General features: G+C 50.4%; 6 protein-coding genes across 6 annotated transcripts; 3 read left to right on the plus strand and 3 right to left on the minus strand.

Moving 5' to 3' along the window:
- Positions 1 to 447: 447 nt before the first annotated feature.
- GCG54_00014697 (Cutinase) lies at positions 448 to 1,068 on the plus strand (the record flags this gene model as incomplete). Its single annotated transcript, XM_045414520.1, has 1 exon — positions 448 to 1,068. The coding sequence occupies one exon, from the start codon at positions 448 to 450 to the stop codon at positions 1,066 to 1,068; it is 621 nt and encodes a 206-aa protein (XP_045260642.1).
- A 1,792-nt stretch (positions 1,069 to 2,860) lies between these two features.
- Positions 2,861 to 3,435, minus strand: GCG54_00014698 (uncharacterized protein; the record flags this gene model as incomplete). Its single annotated transcript, XM_045414521.1, has 2 exons — positions 2,861 to 3,175; positions 3,247 to 3,435. The coding sequence occupies 2 exons, from the start codon at positions 3,433 to 3,435 to the stop codon at positions 2,861 to 2,863; spliced, it is 504 nt and encodes a 167-aa protein (XP_045260643.1).
- A 3,918-nt stretch (positions 3,436 to 7,353) lies between these two features.
- GCG54_00014699 (Fusicoccadiene synthase) lies at positions 7,354 to 8,429 on the minus strand (the record flags this gene model as incomplete). The annotated part of the gene is made up of 3 exons (XM_045414522.1): positions 7,354 to 7,756; positions 7,811 to 8,099; positions 8,153 to 8,429. The coding sequence occupies 3 exons, from the start codon at positions 8,427 to 8,429 to the stop codon at positions 7,354 to 7,356; spliced, it is 969 nt and encodes a 322-aa protein (XP_045260644.1).
- A 1,381-nt stretch (positions 8,430 to 9,810) lies between these two features.
- GCG54_00014700 (Fluoroacetate dehalogenase) lies at positions 9,811 to 10,716 on the plus strand (the record flags this gene model as incomplete). Its single annotated transcript, XM_045414523.1, has 1 exon — positions 9,811 to 10,716. The coding sequence occupies one exon, from the start codon at positions 9,811 to 9,813 to the stop codon at positions 10,714 to 10,716; it is 906 nt and encodes a 301-aa protein (XP_045260645.1).
- A 578-nt stretch (positions 10,717 to 11,294) lies between these two features.
- On the minus strand, positions 11,295 to 12,539 carry GCG54_00014701 (Trans-L-3-hydroxyproline dehydratase; the record flags this gene model as incomplete). Its single annotated transcript, XM_045414524.1, has 2 exons — positions 11,295 to 12,375; positions 12,427 to 12,539. 2 exons carry the CDS (start codon positions 12,537 to 12,539, stop codon positions 11,295 to 11,297), a joined length of 1,194 nt encoding a protein of 397 aa, XP_045260646.1.
- A 2,205-nt stretch (positions 12,540 to 14,744) lies between these two features.
- GCG54_00014702 (uncharacterized protein) lies at positions 14,745 to 15,715 on the plus strand (the record flags this gene model as incomplete). The annotated part of the gene is made up of 4 exons (XM_045414525.1): positions 14,745 to 15,142; positions 15,200 to 15,336; positions 15,385 to 15,488; positions 15,548 to 15,715. 4 exons carry the CDS (start codon positions 14,745 to 14,747, stop codon positions 15,713 to 15,715), a joined length of 807 nt encoding a protein of 268 aa, XP_045260647.1.
- Between the last annotated feature and the right edge of the window lie 533 nt (positions 15,716 to 16,248).

The raw sequence follows: 16,248 nt of genomic DNA on the forward strand, positions 1-16,248 counted from the left end.
AGATCCAAGCTCCAGGACAAGACATTTGTGTCTACAAGACGAAGCCACCAATCATCATGAAACGGCAGGTCGCAAGAAACAACGTTTTTGGATGGACTAAGCTCATCGCCCCAAACATGGGATGGCGTTCGTGGTGGGCGTGGAGATGGATCCTGTTTTCTTCATGGATATTTCGAGTCTTAAGCCTCGGTCGAGGGAAGGGTGTTTCGAGGTATAAGAGATGGACTTAACGCCGCTTCATGTAGCTATCCGGAGACATCACCACCAACCACCCAGACTTCCAACCATTCAATCATTTACACTTCGGTGTTTGCACAATCTTTCGTTTCCAATTTCCACTAGCTGTCTGCCTTCGATCGCAAAAGTTCACTTCGACTTCAAACAATCACGCTCCTTTGACAAGACATTCGCTTCGATACCACATCAAACACCACCAAGACCATCAAAATGAAGACCGCCGCCATCACCACCGCTCTCCTTGCTGCTCTCGCTGCGGCCAACCCTATCGAGGTCCGCCAGGCTTCTGGCTGCAAGGCGTTCACCCTCCTCTTTGCCCGCGGCACCACTGAAATGGGCACTCTCGGATCCGTCGTCGGCCCCAGCCTCCAGACCAACACGCAGTCCGCGCTCGGTGCGGACCAGGTCAATGTCGAGGGTGTCGCCTATGCCGCCGACATGGGCGGAATTATGTCCGAATCCACCGGTTCCGGCCCCGGCAGCATCGCCATGGCCAACCAGGCCAACTCTTGGCTCCAGAAGTGCCCCAGCACCAAGCTCATCCTCACCGGCTACAGCCAGGGCGGCATGGTCGTCCACAATGCCGCCAAGAAGCTCAGCGGCAAGCCCATCGTTGCTGCTGTGACCTTCGGGGACCCTTTCAAGGGTCAGGCTGTTACCGGTGTTGCCACTGGCAAGTTCAAGAGCTTCTGCGCTACTGGCGACACCGTCTGCTCCGCTGGCGGTTGCGCTAGCTCCGGAGGATGCACCAGCACCAGCGCTAGCGGACACATTGGCTACGGCTCTGACACGAAGGCGGCTGCTGCCTTCATCAAGACTGCAGTTGCTTAAATGAAAGTCCGCGACAGGGTTTCAATGCCATGCAAACAGGAATCCTTGGAAGGACGATAGAGGAAGCTGCTGGTTCTGCGGCGCGGATACACGACTGGATTGGAAGTCTGGGACATTCCTTATTTCGATTGTATGGCTTACCTTCTATGTACATTATGATCCCTCAATAAAAACGGCTCTTCTCTGAGCGGTTTACAACCCCTAATTGATCTTGACCCCAGCTTCCTGCGAAGGCACTCCTGACCGTTAACTCAAAAGGCTGCATGTATCCGCAAATCGAATTAGATTCATCAGTTTTTCTGTGTCATGCTTATCCCTGTAGTATCTTCTGACCATCTCGTCTAACTTCATTCGAAGCCGCAGACAGCCATTAGTATACGCAGCGGATATTGAATGACAAGGCCTGACGGAAAATTTGACTCAAGAGGGAAAGCGTTGATCGTGGCGTTTCCGGTAGCTCGATTGGTTCTAGACTAACGTTTCTAGAGCTCGTAGTGCGATCCACGATGGATCGAACCCCCTTCTGCACGGCCCTCGTGTAACCTCAGCTGTTGCTATTATTTAACAAGTGGCATAATTTATATTGATGAGAAGTGAAAGCATTGTAGGCGCTTCATCCGGCCAATAATATTTCGAGATGGAGTTCGATCCAAGTCCAATTCGAACTCATTCTACAATGAGATGCGAAAAAGGCGGACTTGAACTCATAACTGGTTCGTCTTTCCGTATGTAGTGGTTTTCAGTCCCTGGTCTCTCCGATGGAAGCAGTAATCGTTGGGTCGTTGAACATTTGACTCGAGATCCCGCCACGCTTTATAGATGGATAAATTGAATTGAACGGCTGAAGGTTATGTTCAAATGATTCCCATTTCCTACAAATCATGGAACTGGTTATCACCAAACCTTCCTTGCTCAACTGTAGCTGATAGGGTGGAAAACGTTCTATCCGAGTGGAGAAAATTAACCATTTGGCCATTTGATACATTCGTAACATTTCTTGGAAAAGTGCGTGATGATACTGTTTCGTCTCCTCCTATGCTTCTGACAAACCGGTTCGCCATTGCATAGGTAAGGTATAGCCAGACCATCAACCGCTGCAGACTTGCTATACAGACTCAAATCTCTAGGTATTCGGGAGGATAGTGATAATAGGACAACAGGAATATTGGTGATGAAGACTATGAAAGCGACGAGGACGAAAGGCATGACACTTATGATAAATCCTTCTTTATTTTCATTATAGATAGTCTTTAGGCCGCCCAGCTTATTAGAACTATCTGAGATAGTTAATAAGAGTTTCCAGCAAATGAAAGCTTGAATGCTATCAATTCGACATCTCTATCTCTAAGGTTATGGCATATGCTCTTATTTGATTGAATGCGTTACGTCTGCGGGGAGCGCTAACACGAAGTTCAGTTTTATAATTGAAACTGGCTGAACGGTGTTTACAAAAATTTTTCTCTCAGGGCTTGTATTATGATCCCCTCATAATCGTTCAGCCATCCCACCTATATGAAGGTGGACTTTGCTTGGCGCGTAACATTTAAGACTTACTTTAACGGACGATCCCAATACCTGAGAGTAGCACTTCACAGTTTCACGCATTGAAATTATGATCATTCATCAAACGTCGTATTATTTATATCTTGATCTAAGATTATAACGTTATACGAACGTGAATAAAATGTACGTCGTCCATCGGAGTTCAGTAGGACATCAACCCCCCGCACTACCCAATTAAGCTTCTTGAGAGCGGGTATTTCGTCGGGGATGGGAGCTTGGCTTCCCAATATTAACCATTGAACTGAACGCCCTTGCTCGCCTGGCCCGCGTGTTGCTTGTCGGTGTTGGTGTTCTTGTCAAGCTTCGTCCGCTCCCCTGCGATGCGGGTATCAATGTTGGCTACGTTGGCGCCCTGGGCCTTTTGGATCTGCAGGGATAGCAAGCCCAAGTAGTTCTTCAAAACCTTGTTCTTGATGAACCCGTTGGAAGCCTCCTGTGACTTGTCGTTTGCCGGGACGAATGCTAGATTCTCAGCATCGCCTACCAGCTGCGCTGCTTTCTTGACAACTTGGAGGTCTGCTGCGGAGGCCGTCGCTGGGTCAACCTACGCCCGTTGTTTAGCATATGATCATAGCTTGTGCCATCAAGGGCCAAGAAAACTACGGATGAACGTACAGGGAACTTGGCTTTGGCCTCGGCGGCAGCGTTGCCGGCTACACCATCAGAGATCTGGATCTCAGCGTACGTACGATCCACCAGGGCCCTCTTGTCTAGTGCTACATCGACTTGCGGCGTAGTGGGCAGCGCTGCAGCCAGGGAGATGGCGGCAGAAAGCAGAAGAACAGCAGTATTGGTGAAGTGCATCTTGAATTGTGCGTCGAAGAGGCAGGTCTCAAAGGAACGGGAGGTCTGGGTGTAAACGAGATGTGTGGGCCAGCCGACGTAGCGTAAGCTCCTGAGCAAACGAAGGAATGGAATAGAAGAATAGAGCTAAAGATTGAAACGAAAGATGGGATGATGAACAGTCGGATGGCTGGTAAGAACGGAGAAAGATCAGATGACGAATACACAAGGCCATATATACTTTAATATTTCTCGGCCGATTCGGGCTTCCGGTGACTTTTCAGATCACGAAAGCTGTTCTTAGGGGAGCCGCCGTCAGGGTGGCTTGGGTTGTCAGAGGGGTTTGGGCCGTTCCAGGGTATCGCTTCATGTCACCCTCAAGGCCTGAAACCATCTCGATCATGAGGCTAGTCCCAATGGGGAAAGCGCTTCGGTGCACATCCGCTGGGGTTTCAGGGCACCTGGAGTTTCCAAATCGGCATGAGCCGAGTGAGCAGCTTTATTCCTAAAGCACAAGAAAGTCCTAGTTACTAGTCTGTAGTCACAGAAAAAGAGAGGAACAAACGCGATTCAGGACACGATGTTGAAGAAAGTATATTGGCAAATCTGAATGAACCGGCGAAATCTTATGGTCCCACATTTCCAAAAGCCAGACGCGGGTTCAGGACTCGCGAGAAGTTCGAATATTGAGCTATCAATGGCTTCTCGTGTCGGTACATGTAACTCCAGCAGAAGTGATACAATTCGGCCTTCATTCCAGCTAGTCAGCTACAATCGGATAGATTGCGATTAGCGGGCCAACTCAAATCTTCAAAAACAGCCAGCGCGCTTGGGGAGAGTTGCTACAGACTCCTCAGCTGCCGCTCAGCTCTTTGGACCAATAACCAGACGTGCAACTCACCTGCCTTATTAATACGATAGAAATGTCGCTTGACTCAAACGCGGGGCCAGAAATACGGGATGGCATATGCGATGGAACGATACATGTCGCACCCCACAACCCCTGGCTACAATTGAGGCTCACTGAAACAAGCGTGGTATCCGCACTTCTTCTTCTGGGGGTTTGCACCTCACGACATGGTCTAGGAACAGCGGTACTCAGCGAAAACTGCATCCCTCCAAAACCCCCAAAAGGTATTTGACCTTAGTTACAGTTGAGACGAACCATGTGCTCTGGTGGTTGCAGGGACGGCGCCGATGCCGAGTTTTACACATGACTCCGCTCTGCCATGTTCTGGGAGAAAGGGCGGTGGGACACAATTTTCTGGCTGGCGGAATATACCCCCATAGGTGGCCAAGAGGTTTCTCTGTGAGCCATCCTGGCCCTCGAATATTTCCCCGTGAGAGTCATACGGCAGTCAACAAGGTGCGCCTCCAGGCGGCAAACTGCGAAGAAAAAGTTAGAAGGGAAGAAAGATTCTGGCTGGCGGCTTTCTACCCACAGCAAGTACTAGCAAAGCGTCATGCCATCCAAGCTGTTACCTCAAATTATCGAATGAGGCTTGATAGAGAAAATGGAACATGTCTATGTGACCACTCAGCCTCTAACTAAAAGCGTCTGAAAGTTTTTCTTCCCTTCTTACTTTTTCTTTGCATCTTTTTAGGTAAAACCGCTGTAGGTGAAAACTATCCTGATGACTAAAGTTCTGTGGCTTCATCCCTATCTGTCATGCCAGAAAGGGCTGGCCAATCCGAAAGTCTTGCTGTTTTCCGATGGCGACGGCACCTGAGGTGTCAGCACCTTGAGGGACAAACTTTTGTTTCTATAAAATGTGCCATTCACTATCGGCGGAAAGCTTTTCGCCGGTATTTTTCTTCTCCACTAGCGGTTGTCCGGTTCAACATCTCGAGTCGCTTCAAAACTTGCATCGCACAATTGAGCCTGCATCGCTGCAGCTGGCCAGTCAACGGGGGGAGTGATGATGGCCCCAAAGGGCCAAATCAACGACAAGAGCCAGCATGGCCGCCTTCCAGGATACGGAAAAGGACGGTCATTGGCAGCAATTCCAAACGAGCTCCTTCTCGAAATCTGTGGATACCTTTGTCTGCATTGTCAACTCCCACACTTCATCGATGTCCCGCACACAACATGGGAAGAGGGACGCATCGGACAGAGTGGTCTCGTCAATCTTTCTCGTGCCTGCAGACACTTGAGAGATATAGCACAGCCGATTCTGTTCCACTACTACTACAGTGGTGACGCCCTCATCAGGTCCCCAGGCGGCTTGGATCTTTCGTGGTATATCGACTACAGCGAAATGATCGAAAACAGAAAAATGATATCCTTCCTATACAGCGTCATTAGTCGACCTGATCTGGCAAGCTTGGTCAAAGCATTAGCGTTGGTTGCCCATTTACCTCCCCATTCCACGGGCAATTGCAATGTTCCGAAGTCGACACTCGACCTTTTTGGCCGCACAGCCTTCAACATCGGCCTGGGAGAGGACACTTCTTGTCTGTGGAATGTTGCAAGCCCTCTTCATCAAGTGAGTTATACAAGCCTTTTCTGGCTGCAGGAGCTGGCGATAGGTCTCCTGCCCTCCGTTCGTCATCTTCTCGTCAGGAGACCTCAAAAAGAAGGATATCAAGTTCTGCAACAGCCGTCGCAGTCTTTGCCAAACTTGAAGTATCTGGCATTACTGCCAACTTCTGGCACCGATGGGGCTCTTAATTGTGCTCTTGATCGTACAGATGGTCTTTTAGTGCGCGCGTGCAATTTGGAAGAACTTACGGTATCCGATTATTACGTCAAAGTCGTCATGCCTGGTCCTCAGCCAGCACTCCTTCCCCAAAGACAGACGCTACGTAGCCTAGTGCTCAGCTCTGAAGATGCCTCGTCATCTGAATGCGCATGCCCTGAACATGTTCGCAGATTCAGATGGCTTCAGACAAGAGACTACCACAAGCTACGCGGAACACGTATTTCTACACGTCTAACCTTTCGCAACTACTCTGTTCTCGAATCCCTCGAGATAGATCAAATACTTTTGGACGGTCACATTCCTGGGCCGCACACCGACTGGTCCACTCTCCTGGGCACGTACGATCCAATGACTATTCTTTCAAAATTACCGAGAGGTTTGAAAGTACTACGTGTCACAGCTGTAATGTGTTGGCCTGTTATGAAGACGGTGCTGGATGCACTGGTGCGAAAGGCTCCAGTCACGTTTGCGAACTTGCACGAAGTTGAAATTGTCTCGTACGTCTCAATATTCGATCCTCAAGCATATCCCACGCGCGGATCTCGCATGGCCGCTATCAAAGACAGATTTTCCGAGATTGGGGTTTCATTTAGATTTAGATATAGCGCACCCAGAACCGAACTTCCTCCATGCAAAGCTCGTCTTAGGCATTTTTAGCAGCAAATAGGGGAAGGCAATAGTGTACGTGGAAGTCCAAATCTGTTTTCATGTAGAGTCTCAGGATACCATAGAAAAGTACAGCTGATGGATTTAAATATTCTTGCTTGTGTTATATTATTGTTTGGCGCCTTCAGTTCCAAATTCAGGAGTCATGTGGGTGACATTTTTTAATTCATTGCTCATTTCGCTATCTGGGCAATGATACCGACTTATGTGATACAATAGATGCTTTCAGCTACAGACACAAAAGCGTTTGTTCACCTGGCTTTACTTGGACCTGTTCTACATGTCACCCTGGCCGGTTCTGATGGTAACACTCTCCATGTGATCTTATTCATTCCGTTTATTGTATGTTCTTTGCCATCATAGTTCTCATGCTCAATAATAATACACATAGTCTGTCACCTTACGTATATGATGTCTCACTGTTACTTTGTCTGCATCTTATGAAAGCTCGAGACTTGCTTCTACCACGAAGCGTCAGCCCTGAAGAACAGTCCAGAAATTGCCCAAGCAAACCTATTCCTCATCACTAAGTCTAGACATTGCCTGTATTGTTGACTAGATACAAGCTTGGTCAAATCCGATAGCGGGGGCAATAGATACTCCACACAAGGTTTCCGCTATAACTCAGAAGTAGTGCTTCGAGATACCTCCGCAAGTCATCAGACAGGCTTTCATTGTTTCGAGCGGCCTTCACATTATTCCAATAAGTCGACATAACTTTCATTGTCTCCTCGCGACAAACGTCCTTAGCGTCGTCGACGCCAATCCCCCGCTCATTCATGATAACCCAGATGGCGTTAAACACGTAGTCTTGTCCTTCTTCGGCAGCAGCATCACGCTCCTTTTCCCAAGAGTAGAGGTCATTCACAAGTCCAAGAGCGATGTATAATGGTCGAGCCAACTCCATACACAACTCGTACTCGTGGTCAGGGATGGTTATGGCCATACCAAAGGTGATTGTGCCGAACCAAAATCTAAATAACTGTTAGGGACATCTCTTAGCCCTTGCATAAGACTGGGATACTAACAGCTCGCCAGCGTCAATGGCCCGTGAGGGCACGTATTCTTCCAAAGTCCTTGGGGGAGCCTTTCTTGTGTTTGCGGCCAATTGAACAAACCTTGCCCAGGCAGTCATTGACGTTATTGCTCGCTGTCGGTCGATTTTCATCATGTCGAACAGCAGCTTTGCTTGCAATTGCTTCTCTGGCCTGGCGGTCGCAACCGAATTCGGATTCAGTGCCCCGTTACCAAACGTTGACAAGAAATCATTCGCATGGTCGTCTTTATCATTCTTCAAATTGAGCTTCTCCATTGCATCTAATGGATCATTATTAGCAAAACACCTCAAGTTGAGCACCGGAGCGGAATACCGTCGTAAAGAAACGCATATTCGTTGGCGTAAGACATGATTTCGAGGCGATCTGGGAGGCACTCTGGAACGGTGACGGAGATGAAGCAGAATTCGTCCGCGAGGCCACCTTGGTAACCTTCCACATTGCTGACTAGCTTGGTCCATTCTCGTTGGACGCGTAGAGCACCGTCAATTTCTCTGTACTGCTGCTTGTGTTGGCGGAGAGAAATGCCGCAGTCGAGGCCATGGGTGTCGTAGGTGCCTCCCTCGACTTCTTTTGAGTACTCGAAAATCATCTCTCAAGTGCTTCCTACCAGAGGCAATGTAGATAAGCCAGGATCTATACACAGCGCCCACACCAGCCGGCAACATTCTTCTTTTAAAGATTCCATTATCAGTCACAACTCCGCCCCTCTCTCGCATTTAAAACACGTCATTATCTGGCCGGGGTTCTGCTTACCATGATCCGTTATCAACCCTGAGGCTATTATCCGCTTTTCTCTCGCTGGCCCCTGTCTCTGGTGATCGAGTCCAATTGAATCTGTCCGCGGGGATATGACTAGGGGTACATTTGGCTAGTCTAACAAGGTTCGCTTGTAAGCGACCACTACAATTGGAACCCTGAATGATCGCGACACCTCTGTTCCCCCACCGCCACACGATTCGCCGTCCTCGACCAGCAGCCCGGGGTAGTTTCTGTGTCAAGCCCTAGCTCCACGCATGACATTAATCGCTCACAATCATTCAGAGGGTTTTCGCATAACTGCTTTGGGGGCTTTGGGGAGGCCCGTGAATTTCTGCAGCATGTGGGATTTATACCCATGATCGTGACACTGTTGATGTTAATTGTGGGCGTAGTAGCAGCTGACGATCACTGCCTAAACAGGAATACGAATGGTGTTAGTTCTTACATCGAAACGAGTCTTTCGAGCACTTGAGTCCGAGCTGAATCAGCAATGCATACATATGTAACATCAATGCAAGGACATTGGGGGCCTAAAGAGTATTAAAAAGGCACAGCATAGCGCATGGAAGTTTTGGAGGGGTTCCTTCCACGTCATTGGCATCCTCCAACGATCGACTGTTTATTGAGTTGGGCGAAGTGCCAATTTTGTATTTAAATCCAACCCAGTGCTTGTCGACTTGAAAAGCCTACGAACCATGTCATTCGTCGCCTCCCCCGTCGTCTATTACGTTCGAATGATGCATCAGTCGTCCATATCAGACTTACTTTAATCAACATTGCCTGTCGATTCTGAACACGTTCGGCCCAAAATACCCCGCGGCTAATCATTCCGCCGCTGCTTTCACGCCATACGGCGAGCTGACAGCTGGCCGAGATTGGTCCCAATTCGCTCGGTGTATCAAACAGCACGGGGCCGAAAAACTAGGTTTCGTCCGGGATTTTAGACGGGATGGTGGATCAAACGGGGTTAACCGTCGGCGTGCAGACGGACGCCCTCCGAGCTGGCGCCCCGATGCCGCTTTGAGATTGGAGTTGCGTCACTGTCCGCGTCAAACATTCGCCGAAAATAGACACCCAAGGGCGTAACGTCTCCCTAAAACCAGCTCGGCGTCACTCTGAACTGTCAACACAACAATTCAGGCGCGTTCAAAAGTAGAACGATTCATTTACTATCTCATTCTCGTCTACTCATCGTACTACAATCGCCCAAGATGTTCGACGGCTTCCAACCATTCACAATCACCACCCAAACCTCCCCGCCGATCACAATTCACGGCATTAGGAGCGGGGATTCCGCATCACCCCTCCCACCCTTGCTCCTCATTCACGGTTTCCCTCAAAGCCACCACATCTGGCATCGCGTGGCCGAACGAGTCGTGGACAAGTATACGGTAATCGCCATTGACATACGCGGCTACGGCGCATCCTCGAAGCCCGGCGATGTGGCATCTTACGCCAAGAGCGCAATGGCGCGCGACTGCATCAGCGTGATGGACCACCTTGGTTACGAGGGAAAGCCGTTCTTCGTCTGCGCACATGATCGCGGCGCACGGGTTGCGCACAAACTGGCTGTTGACTTTCCCGATCGCGTTAAGAAGGCCATCTTCCTCGACATTGCCCCGACTTTGGTCATGTACAAGACGACGAATTTCGAATTCGCGAAGGCGTACTTTCACTGGTTCTTCTTGATTCAGCAGGAACCTCTGCCAGAGACACTGATCTCAGCCGCGCCAAGGCAATACGCGGAAATGTTCATGGGGGGCAGACAACCGAAGGGACTGGAGATCTTTGAAAAGGAGAATTTCGACTACTATGCAAGCGTCTTGGAAGACCCAGCGGCGGTGCATTCTATGTGCAACGACTACCGCGCTAGTGCGACGCTGGACTTGGAGGAGGCAGAGGCGGACCTGAAGGCTGGAAGGTTGATTCAGTGTCCCTTGATGATACTTTGGGGCAAGTACGGTGTGATTGAAAAGTGCTACGATGCGGTGAAAGAGTGGCAGGATGTTACCAGCAAAGATGTGACGGTGAAGGGACATAATGTTGAGTCTGGGCACTATATTCCTGAGCAGGCACCTGATGATGTTGCGGAGACTATTTTGGAGTTCTTCAAGTAGAGTCTAGAAGAGATAATGAATCAAAGATGAAGGTGTCTCAGAAGGCTTTCAACTTGAGGTAGATATCTCTGAGTATTCAAGCGTGCAACCGGTAGGCGAAAATTAGTAGAAATTATCGGGATTGTAACAGGGCTCACCTGGTGGGCCTACAATCAACCCTGAGCGGGTATTACGTCCCGAGTACAATCAGATGCTATGAATCTCGACACTCTGAAGAACTCCTAAGCAACCATCTCCGATGCGTTTGTCGGCGCCAACTGAACCCACCCATCTCTTCCTAGACCCTTGTCGATGATTTCTGCTAGCGTCATGAACGACTTGCCTTCGCATCCACAATATCCCCGTCTCAAAGCGGGTTCATCTCCACGGCGTTGTGGCAGAGTGGTCTAATGCGCAAGACTAGAAATCTTGTTCCTTCGGGAGCGTCTGTTCGAATCAGGCCAACGTCGATGCATACTTTTTGACATCATTTGAGATTTACTACCTCAAACGGTCAAAGTAGCCATTTCTTTTGCCTTTGAATAACAACTGAGGCCTTTGATCTCTTGCGTAAATTGCTTCTTCGTCGTCCCTAATTCTTACTTGCCGAGTGCTTGGAAGGAAAAGCCTCGACCGACATCATCCTCTTCCTCAGCTATGAACGTGCTTGCACCAATGTAGTGCGCCCTCCCGCTCACCTCCACTCTGATCCCCTCCATCTTACCAAAGTCAACCTTTTCGGCCGGCTTGCCAACAAAGGCACTCTTGTAGTCTCCTTGAGCCCTCGACACAAGACTGTGATACGTCCAGCTCTCTCCCAGTTGTCTTTCCCCCTTTGCAACTGCGACCGCAACTCGCGCTTGGACAACTGAGCCAGTGGGACTGCGATCAATCTGGTCAGAGAAGAAGTATAACCCTGTTTCTGCGCCCTTGCATCCTGGAGCGACGGGCAAGTCGTCCTCGCTGTCGGCATCTGTGACCATGACGCCATATACGGACTGAAGACGCTTGTCATCTGGCAGTGTGAGCCGAGTTCGCAGAAGTTGGTTTGAGTTGAATGCTTCCTTCAACTTGTCCGCAGCGTTTTTGAGAGCAGGAAAATCGGGCTTCGCGAGGGATGGTGAAAAGCCCAAGGCAGATGCCCTGACGATGATGTAGAATGCACCACCATAACCAACATCGACAGTCACGCTGTCACTGCCATCCATCTCAGCCCACCGGAGGCACTCTGGGACGTGGAAAGTGAGTTCGGTAGCAATAGCAAAAGTGGGAATCGAGAGGAAGGTAACCGGCCTGCTTGTGTCCGTCCTCCAGCTACCGTACGCTTTCACGGCAGGGACCTTCATTTGCACGATGCCTGCCGGCACATGAAGCCTAACCTGCACCTCCTTCGTCTGCTCATCGAACTTCAAGTCTTTGCGTCGCCGGAAGATAGTCTCGTCGGTGCAGTCGACGAGAAATCTGCCGAGCGCGATCGTGGCGTGTCCGCACATCATTCCGTACCCCTCGTGAGTGAGAAACAGGGCGCCCATATGTGCTTCTCCAGCGTCCACTAGCTCGGTGCGTGGTCTCAACACGGCGCTGTACATGTCTTGGTGGCCGCGAGGCTCGTAAACGAGACTGCGCCGTATGTGATCATGATTTGATTGGGCTTGGTTCCGTTGCTCGAGAAGTGTGCCGCTATCGGGTTATCAGCAAAGACTTGGGCATTTGGCTGTGTGGATTGCATACGAGATATCTGGGTAGCCGGAGTAAACGATCCGCGCCGGCTCGCCCGAGGTGTGCATCTCGACGGTGCGGATCTCAGACTTGACGAAGGGTCGAACGAACGAAGGTAGACTCATTGTAGCTTATGATGGCTGGCTGGCCGCAAACACTGATAGGATTCTTGTCGGACTCTGGAATTGAAACTGCTGATGTTTGTGCCAAAAAGACTTGCTTCCAATGACGCGAGCATCGCCGCCAGCTGGCCCCTCCATGATTCCGATTCGGGACCCACTTCCCGGCCACTAAGTGCCGATGTCGGGATCAAGACGGCCGTTGGCCCGGGACAAGGCCGCCCACCCTGGAATCCCCATTGAAGAACATGGCCATCGATTCAGACATTTATGAAAGCTATCGCAACCAGCCTAGCAATGACTATTCTGAGGTTGTTAGAATAATCTTATCGTGAAGTTGGTAAAATGATGTAGTTTGGGCCGAATGATTTCTACGTTTGATGAGACCAGTTAAAACTCAAGAGAGCGATGAAAGCCATCACTCCGTGTCTTGATTAGGTATTTACTTTTTTGTTTCAGTGTATACTTTTCAAAGAAATTCTTTCGAATTTGTGCAATGTCTCATTTTGGTCGGGCGAACACTTGTTTCCTCCCTGGAGAGCTCAGAGTGACCCTGCAAAGAACGTTCGAGCTCTAGGCCCTCAGCTGCTTGCTTTCTCTCTGAGAGCAACCAGGACAAAATAAACGTCGATTGAAATCAGTTCTGTGACTGGTGGCATCGTTGGGTGTGTGCTTTAAAGTGCTATGACCGTGGGGTGGTTTCAATCAGTTCAGTGGCTATGACCTACCGTTTGTCTCAACGACTGGGCGAGACAGTCAACGCGCATCTTCAGACAGCTTCTCAGATAACAAGCCCGTTGAAACCCAGAAACTTCTTTCAACTATTCCGGAGTAAAGACTTTTATGTTCTCTTTCTACCGGACACATTCACATCGATGAGAAAGGGCGGCCGCTGCGAAGGGAGTGATGTTATGCAACGAAAATGTCGATGAGGGCAGCCGAAGACGGGTAGCTGCACTCATTACAGCGAAGAAGTGGATTAAAGTTGACGACCAGAAGCTAGCGATCATATTCGAAAGCTGATTTTGAGAAGGACGTTGATGCCCTGATAGGGCCAAGTCCATCTTCGCTTTGAATGTCAACATCAGACGAGGGCGTGCTCAGGCAAAGATGCCGATCCGGCAGCGACCTCAACTCAATCTCTCATAAGAACATTCAAAGATCTGGGACGCAACGCAACTTACTCTTCTCCTCGGTGAATTTCAGCTAGCGTAGAAATCTACGACACTTTGGACTCATCTCGGCCCCGGTCGTTGAACCCGGAATGCTATATCCGGTGTCGAGGCTTCCCGGAAAGTCAAAAACTACAAGAACATCGGATTTTCCAGCCATTGTATGGAAACACGGAACCAGTCCATTCCTAATCTCGCATTATCGTGCCGGAGAATATGCAGGCTAGTTCGGCTCATGTTCTAAGTCTTCGACTTGACACGGGTGCACAGGTGCATTAGCGCATTTTACGACCGAGAACCCAGCTAAGTGACCGCGGTATCATTTCAAATCACATTCTCGACCATCCTTCTCTGCGTACCACGGTGATGTACTAACACATCCATAACAAGACATTGAGAATCACTCACAATAGTGTCAACAGGCAGATCTCTTAGTGTCAACCTCATCCCTAGCTTGAGCCATGCATGCATCAACCCCGATCCATGGTTCATCTCCTGAACGACCCCTATTCAGATTTATATAGATGCTGGATACGGAAGTATCCAAAGCGATCACCAGCTCGCTGGAGGTTGCCAAGATAGTCTTAGTTTCTTCGGCAAGCCGTCCGCCGTGTCGACCTTCTCAGCCCCATCCTCACAGACTCACGGTCTACAGCAAAGTCTCACCCTCTTACACCATCTCACCTACTTACCCCAGTGACTGAACGCCTAGAACACACAACACCGTCATCAAAGCCTCACCCCCACACATACGCGGTCCTCCAGCTGATCCTTTCCAGCACTGCAAAGCCCCGGATCATCGCACCCACGTCTCGCCGTTTACAGCCTAGCCTCCCACCCTCGTGAAGACCCCCTCGACCGCTACATGCAGTGAAAAGGTCTTCCTCTCCCGTCATGGCATCAACGCTCGAATATAACCCTTTCACATAATACCTGCCTCCCTCCCGTCCATCTCAAATCCACACCCGCCAACCTGCAGCTCGCGCCCGTGCCCATTCCGCCGCCAGCCCAATGAGGCCGCGCCGGCCTCGTGCCCACGATGCACATCCTAACTTTCCTCTCCCTCGCCGTCTTCCTCTCTCCCAGATCCGTGTTCGCATCCGCCGTCCGTGACAACAGCCCCCCTTCCCCGGCCTTCTCCGCCCCCTTCCTGCAAATCACACCGGCGCCGGACCCTTCCCACGTCTCCCGCCGCCTGCATCTCCTTAAAGCGCGCCAAGGGCCCCCGCGCTCGCCGGACGGAAAGACGGGCTTCATAGGCTGGTACAGCTTTTCCGATACCTGGGTATCCGCGACGTGTCCCTCGGATGACTACTTCGCCGCCGACGAGACGTACGGCGTGTGCTGCCCGCGAGGCACGCCGTACTGCGACCTGGCGACGGTCTGCGGAGGCGCGAATAACAATTTCGCCATGGGACCGAGCGGACAGGCTGACTGGTACGTCTTACCGCTTGACAAACCTGTATGCGTGGTTTTAATATGAGCTTCTGGTAGCGGACCGACGAAGACCTGCGACACAATCACGGTCCTTCAGACCAAGGGAAGCGACGACGCAAGGCGGATCATCTTCTGCATCGCCAAGTCGGACCAGTATGTCCTGCCGATGACCTGGTACCGGGTGACGTTCCCTCGTGAGTTACGATTTCGCACACAGCTGCTATATGTCTGACGCGGTGAAGTTCTCGAGGCTACGGTGACCGTGACGGAGAGCACGACGGTGACGGCGATCATTCAGGGCGGCAGTTCGGCTCGTGGGTCAGACGGGTCGGCCCATCCTCCACCGGTAAGATGGGGGCTGGCCGTGGGCTTCGTCTCCGTCTTGATGTTGATGACTGCATGAAGTGCGTCCGCGGAAGCGGCGGCATCGACGGGTCTCAGATTAAAGAGATTTTGAAGGAAGAGCAATCCGGACCGTTGAGAGTGAAGCGCCGCAACATTGAAGGTGGGGTTCTCTCAAGGGAGAGCAAGGTCGATAGCTTCTCCGAACAAAAACATAGGGATTCAAAGTAGTTGTATAAACTTCGCGCCATGGATGAATACATAGACTTAGCTTCAAAGCCCCCAGTTCACTCTGTACAATAGCTGCGTTATTCACGAGGTCTCTTAATTGTTCCTTGTCTATGTGGCTATTGAATGGCTTCTCAATTATATCAGGATCATGATTTGCTAGAGTATGCTAAATCAATGAATGGCCAAGTCGATAACGAGGATCGTAGAAACCATGATGACGATAGGAGAGAGCATCATAATAATAGAGATAGCGATGACAATGGCGGTGGCGGGGACGACGGCGGCAGAGACAACAGCAGCAAAGAAGACGACAACAACGACAACGGGGATGAGGGCAAGCCACAGGAGATACGGTCGGCATAGATTTCACTCCTCCACAACTTCCCAATGCAAATCATAACCCAGACCATAAACCGAAACGTAATTCGATAGAAATGTCAGCCTGCTCTTGATGTAACGACACCTGCCTCCATCCTCCGTCATCTCTCCCTCCGTCCCTGCCGTCTCCGGCCGGACCCCGTCACCGCGCCGCC

The sequence above is a fragment of the Colletotrichum gloeosporioides genome (assembly GCF_011800055.1).
Source record: "Colletotrichum gloeosporioides strain Lc1 chromosome Unknown consensus_66, whole genome shotgun sequence".
NCBI classification, from domain to species: Eukaryota; Fungi; Ascomycota; class Sordariomycetes; order Glomerellales; family Glomerellaceae; genus Colletotrichum; species Colletotrichum gloeosporioides.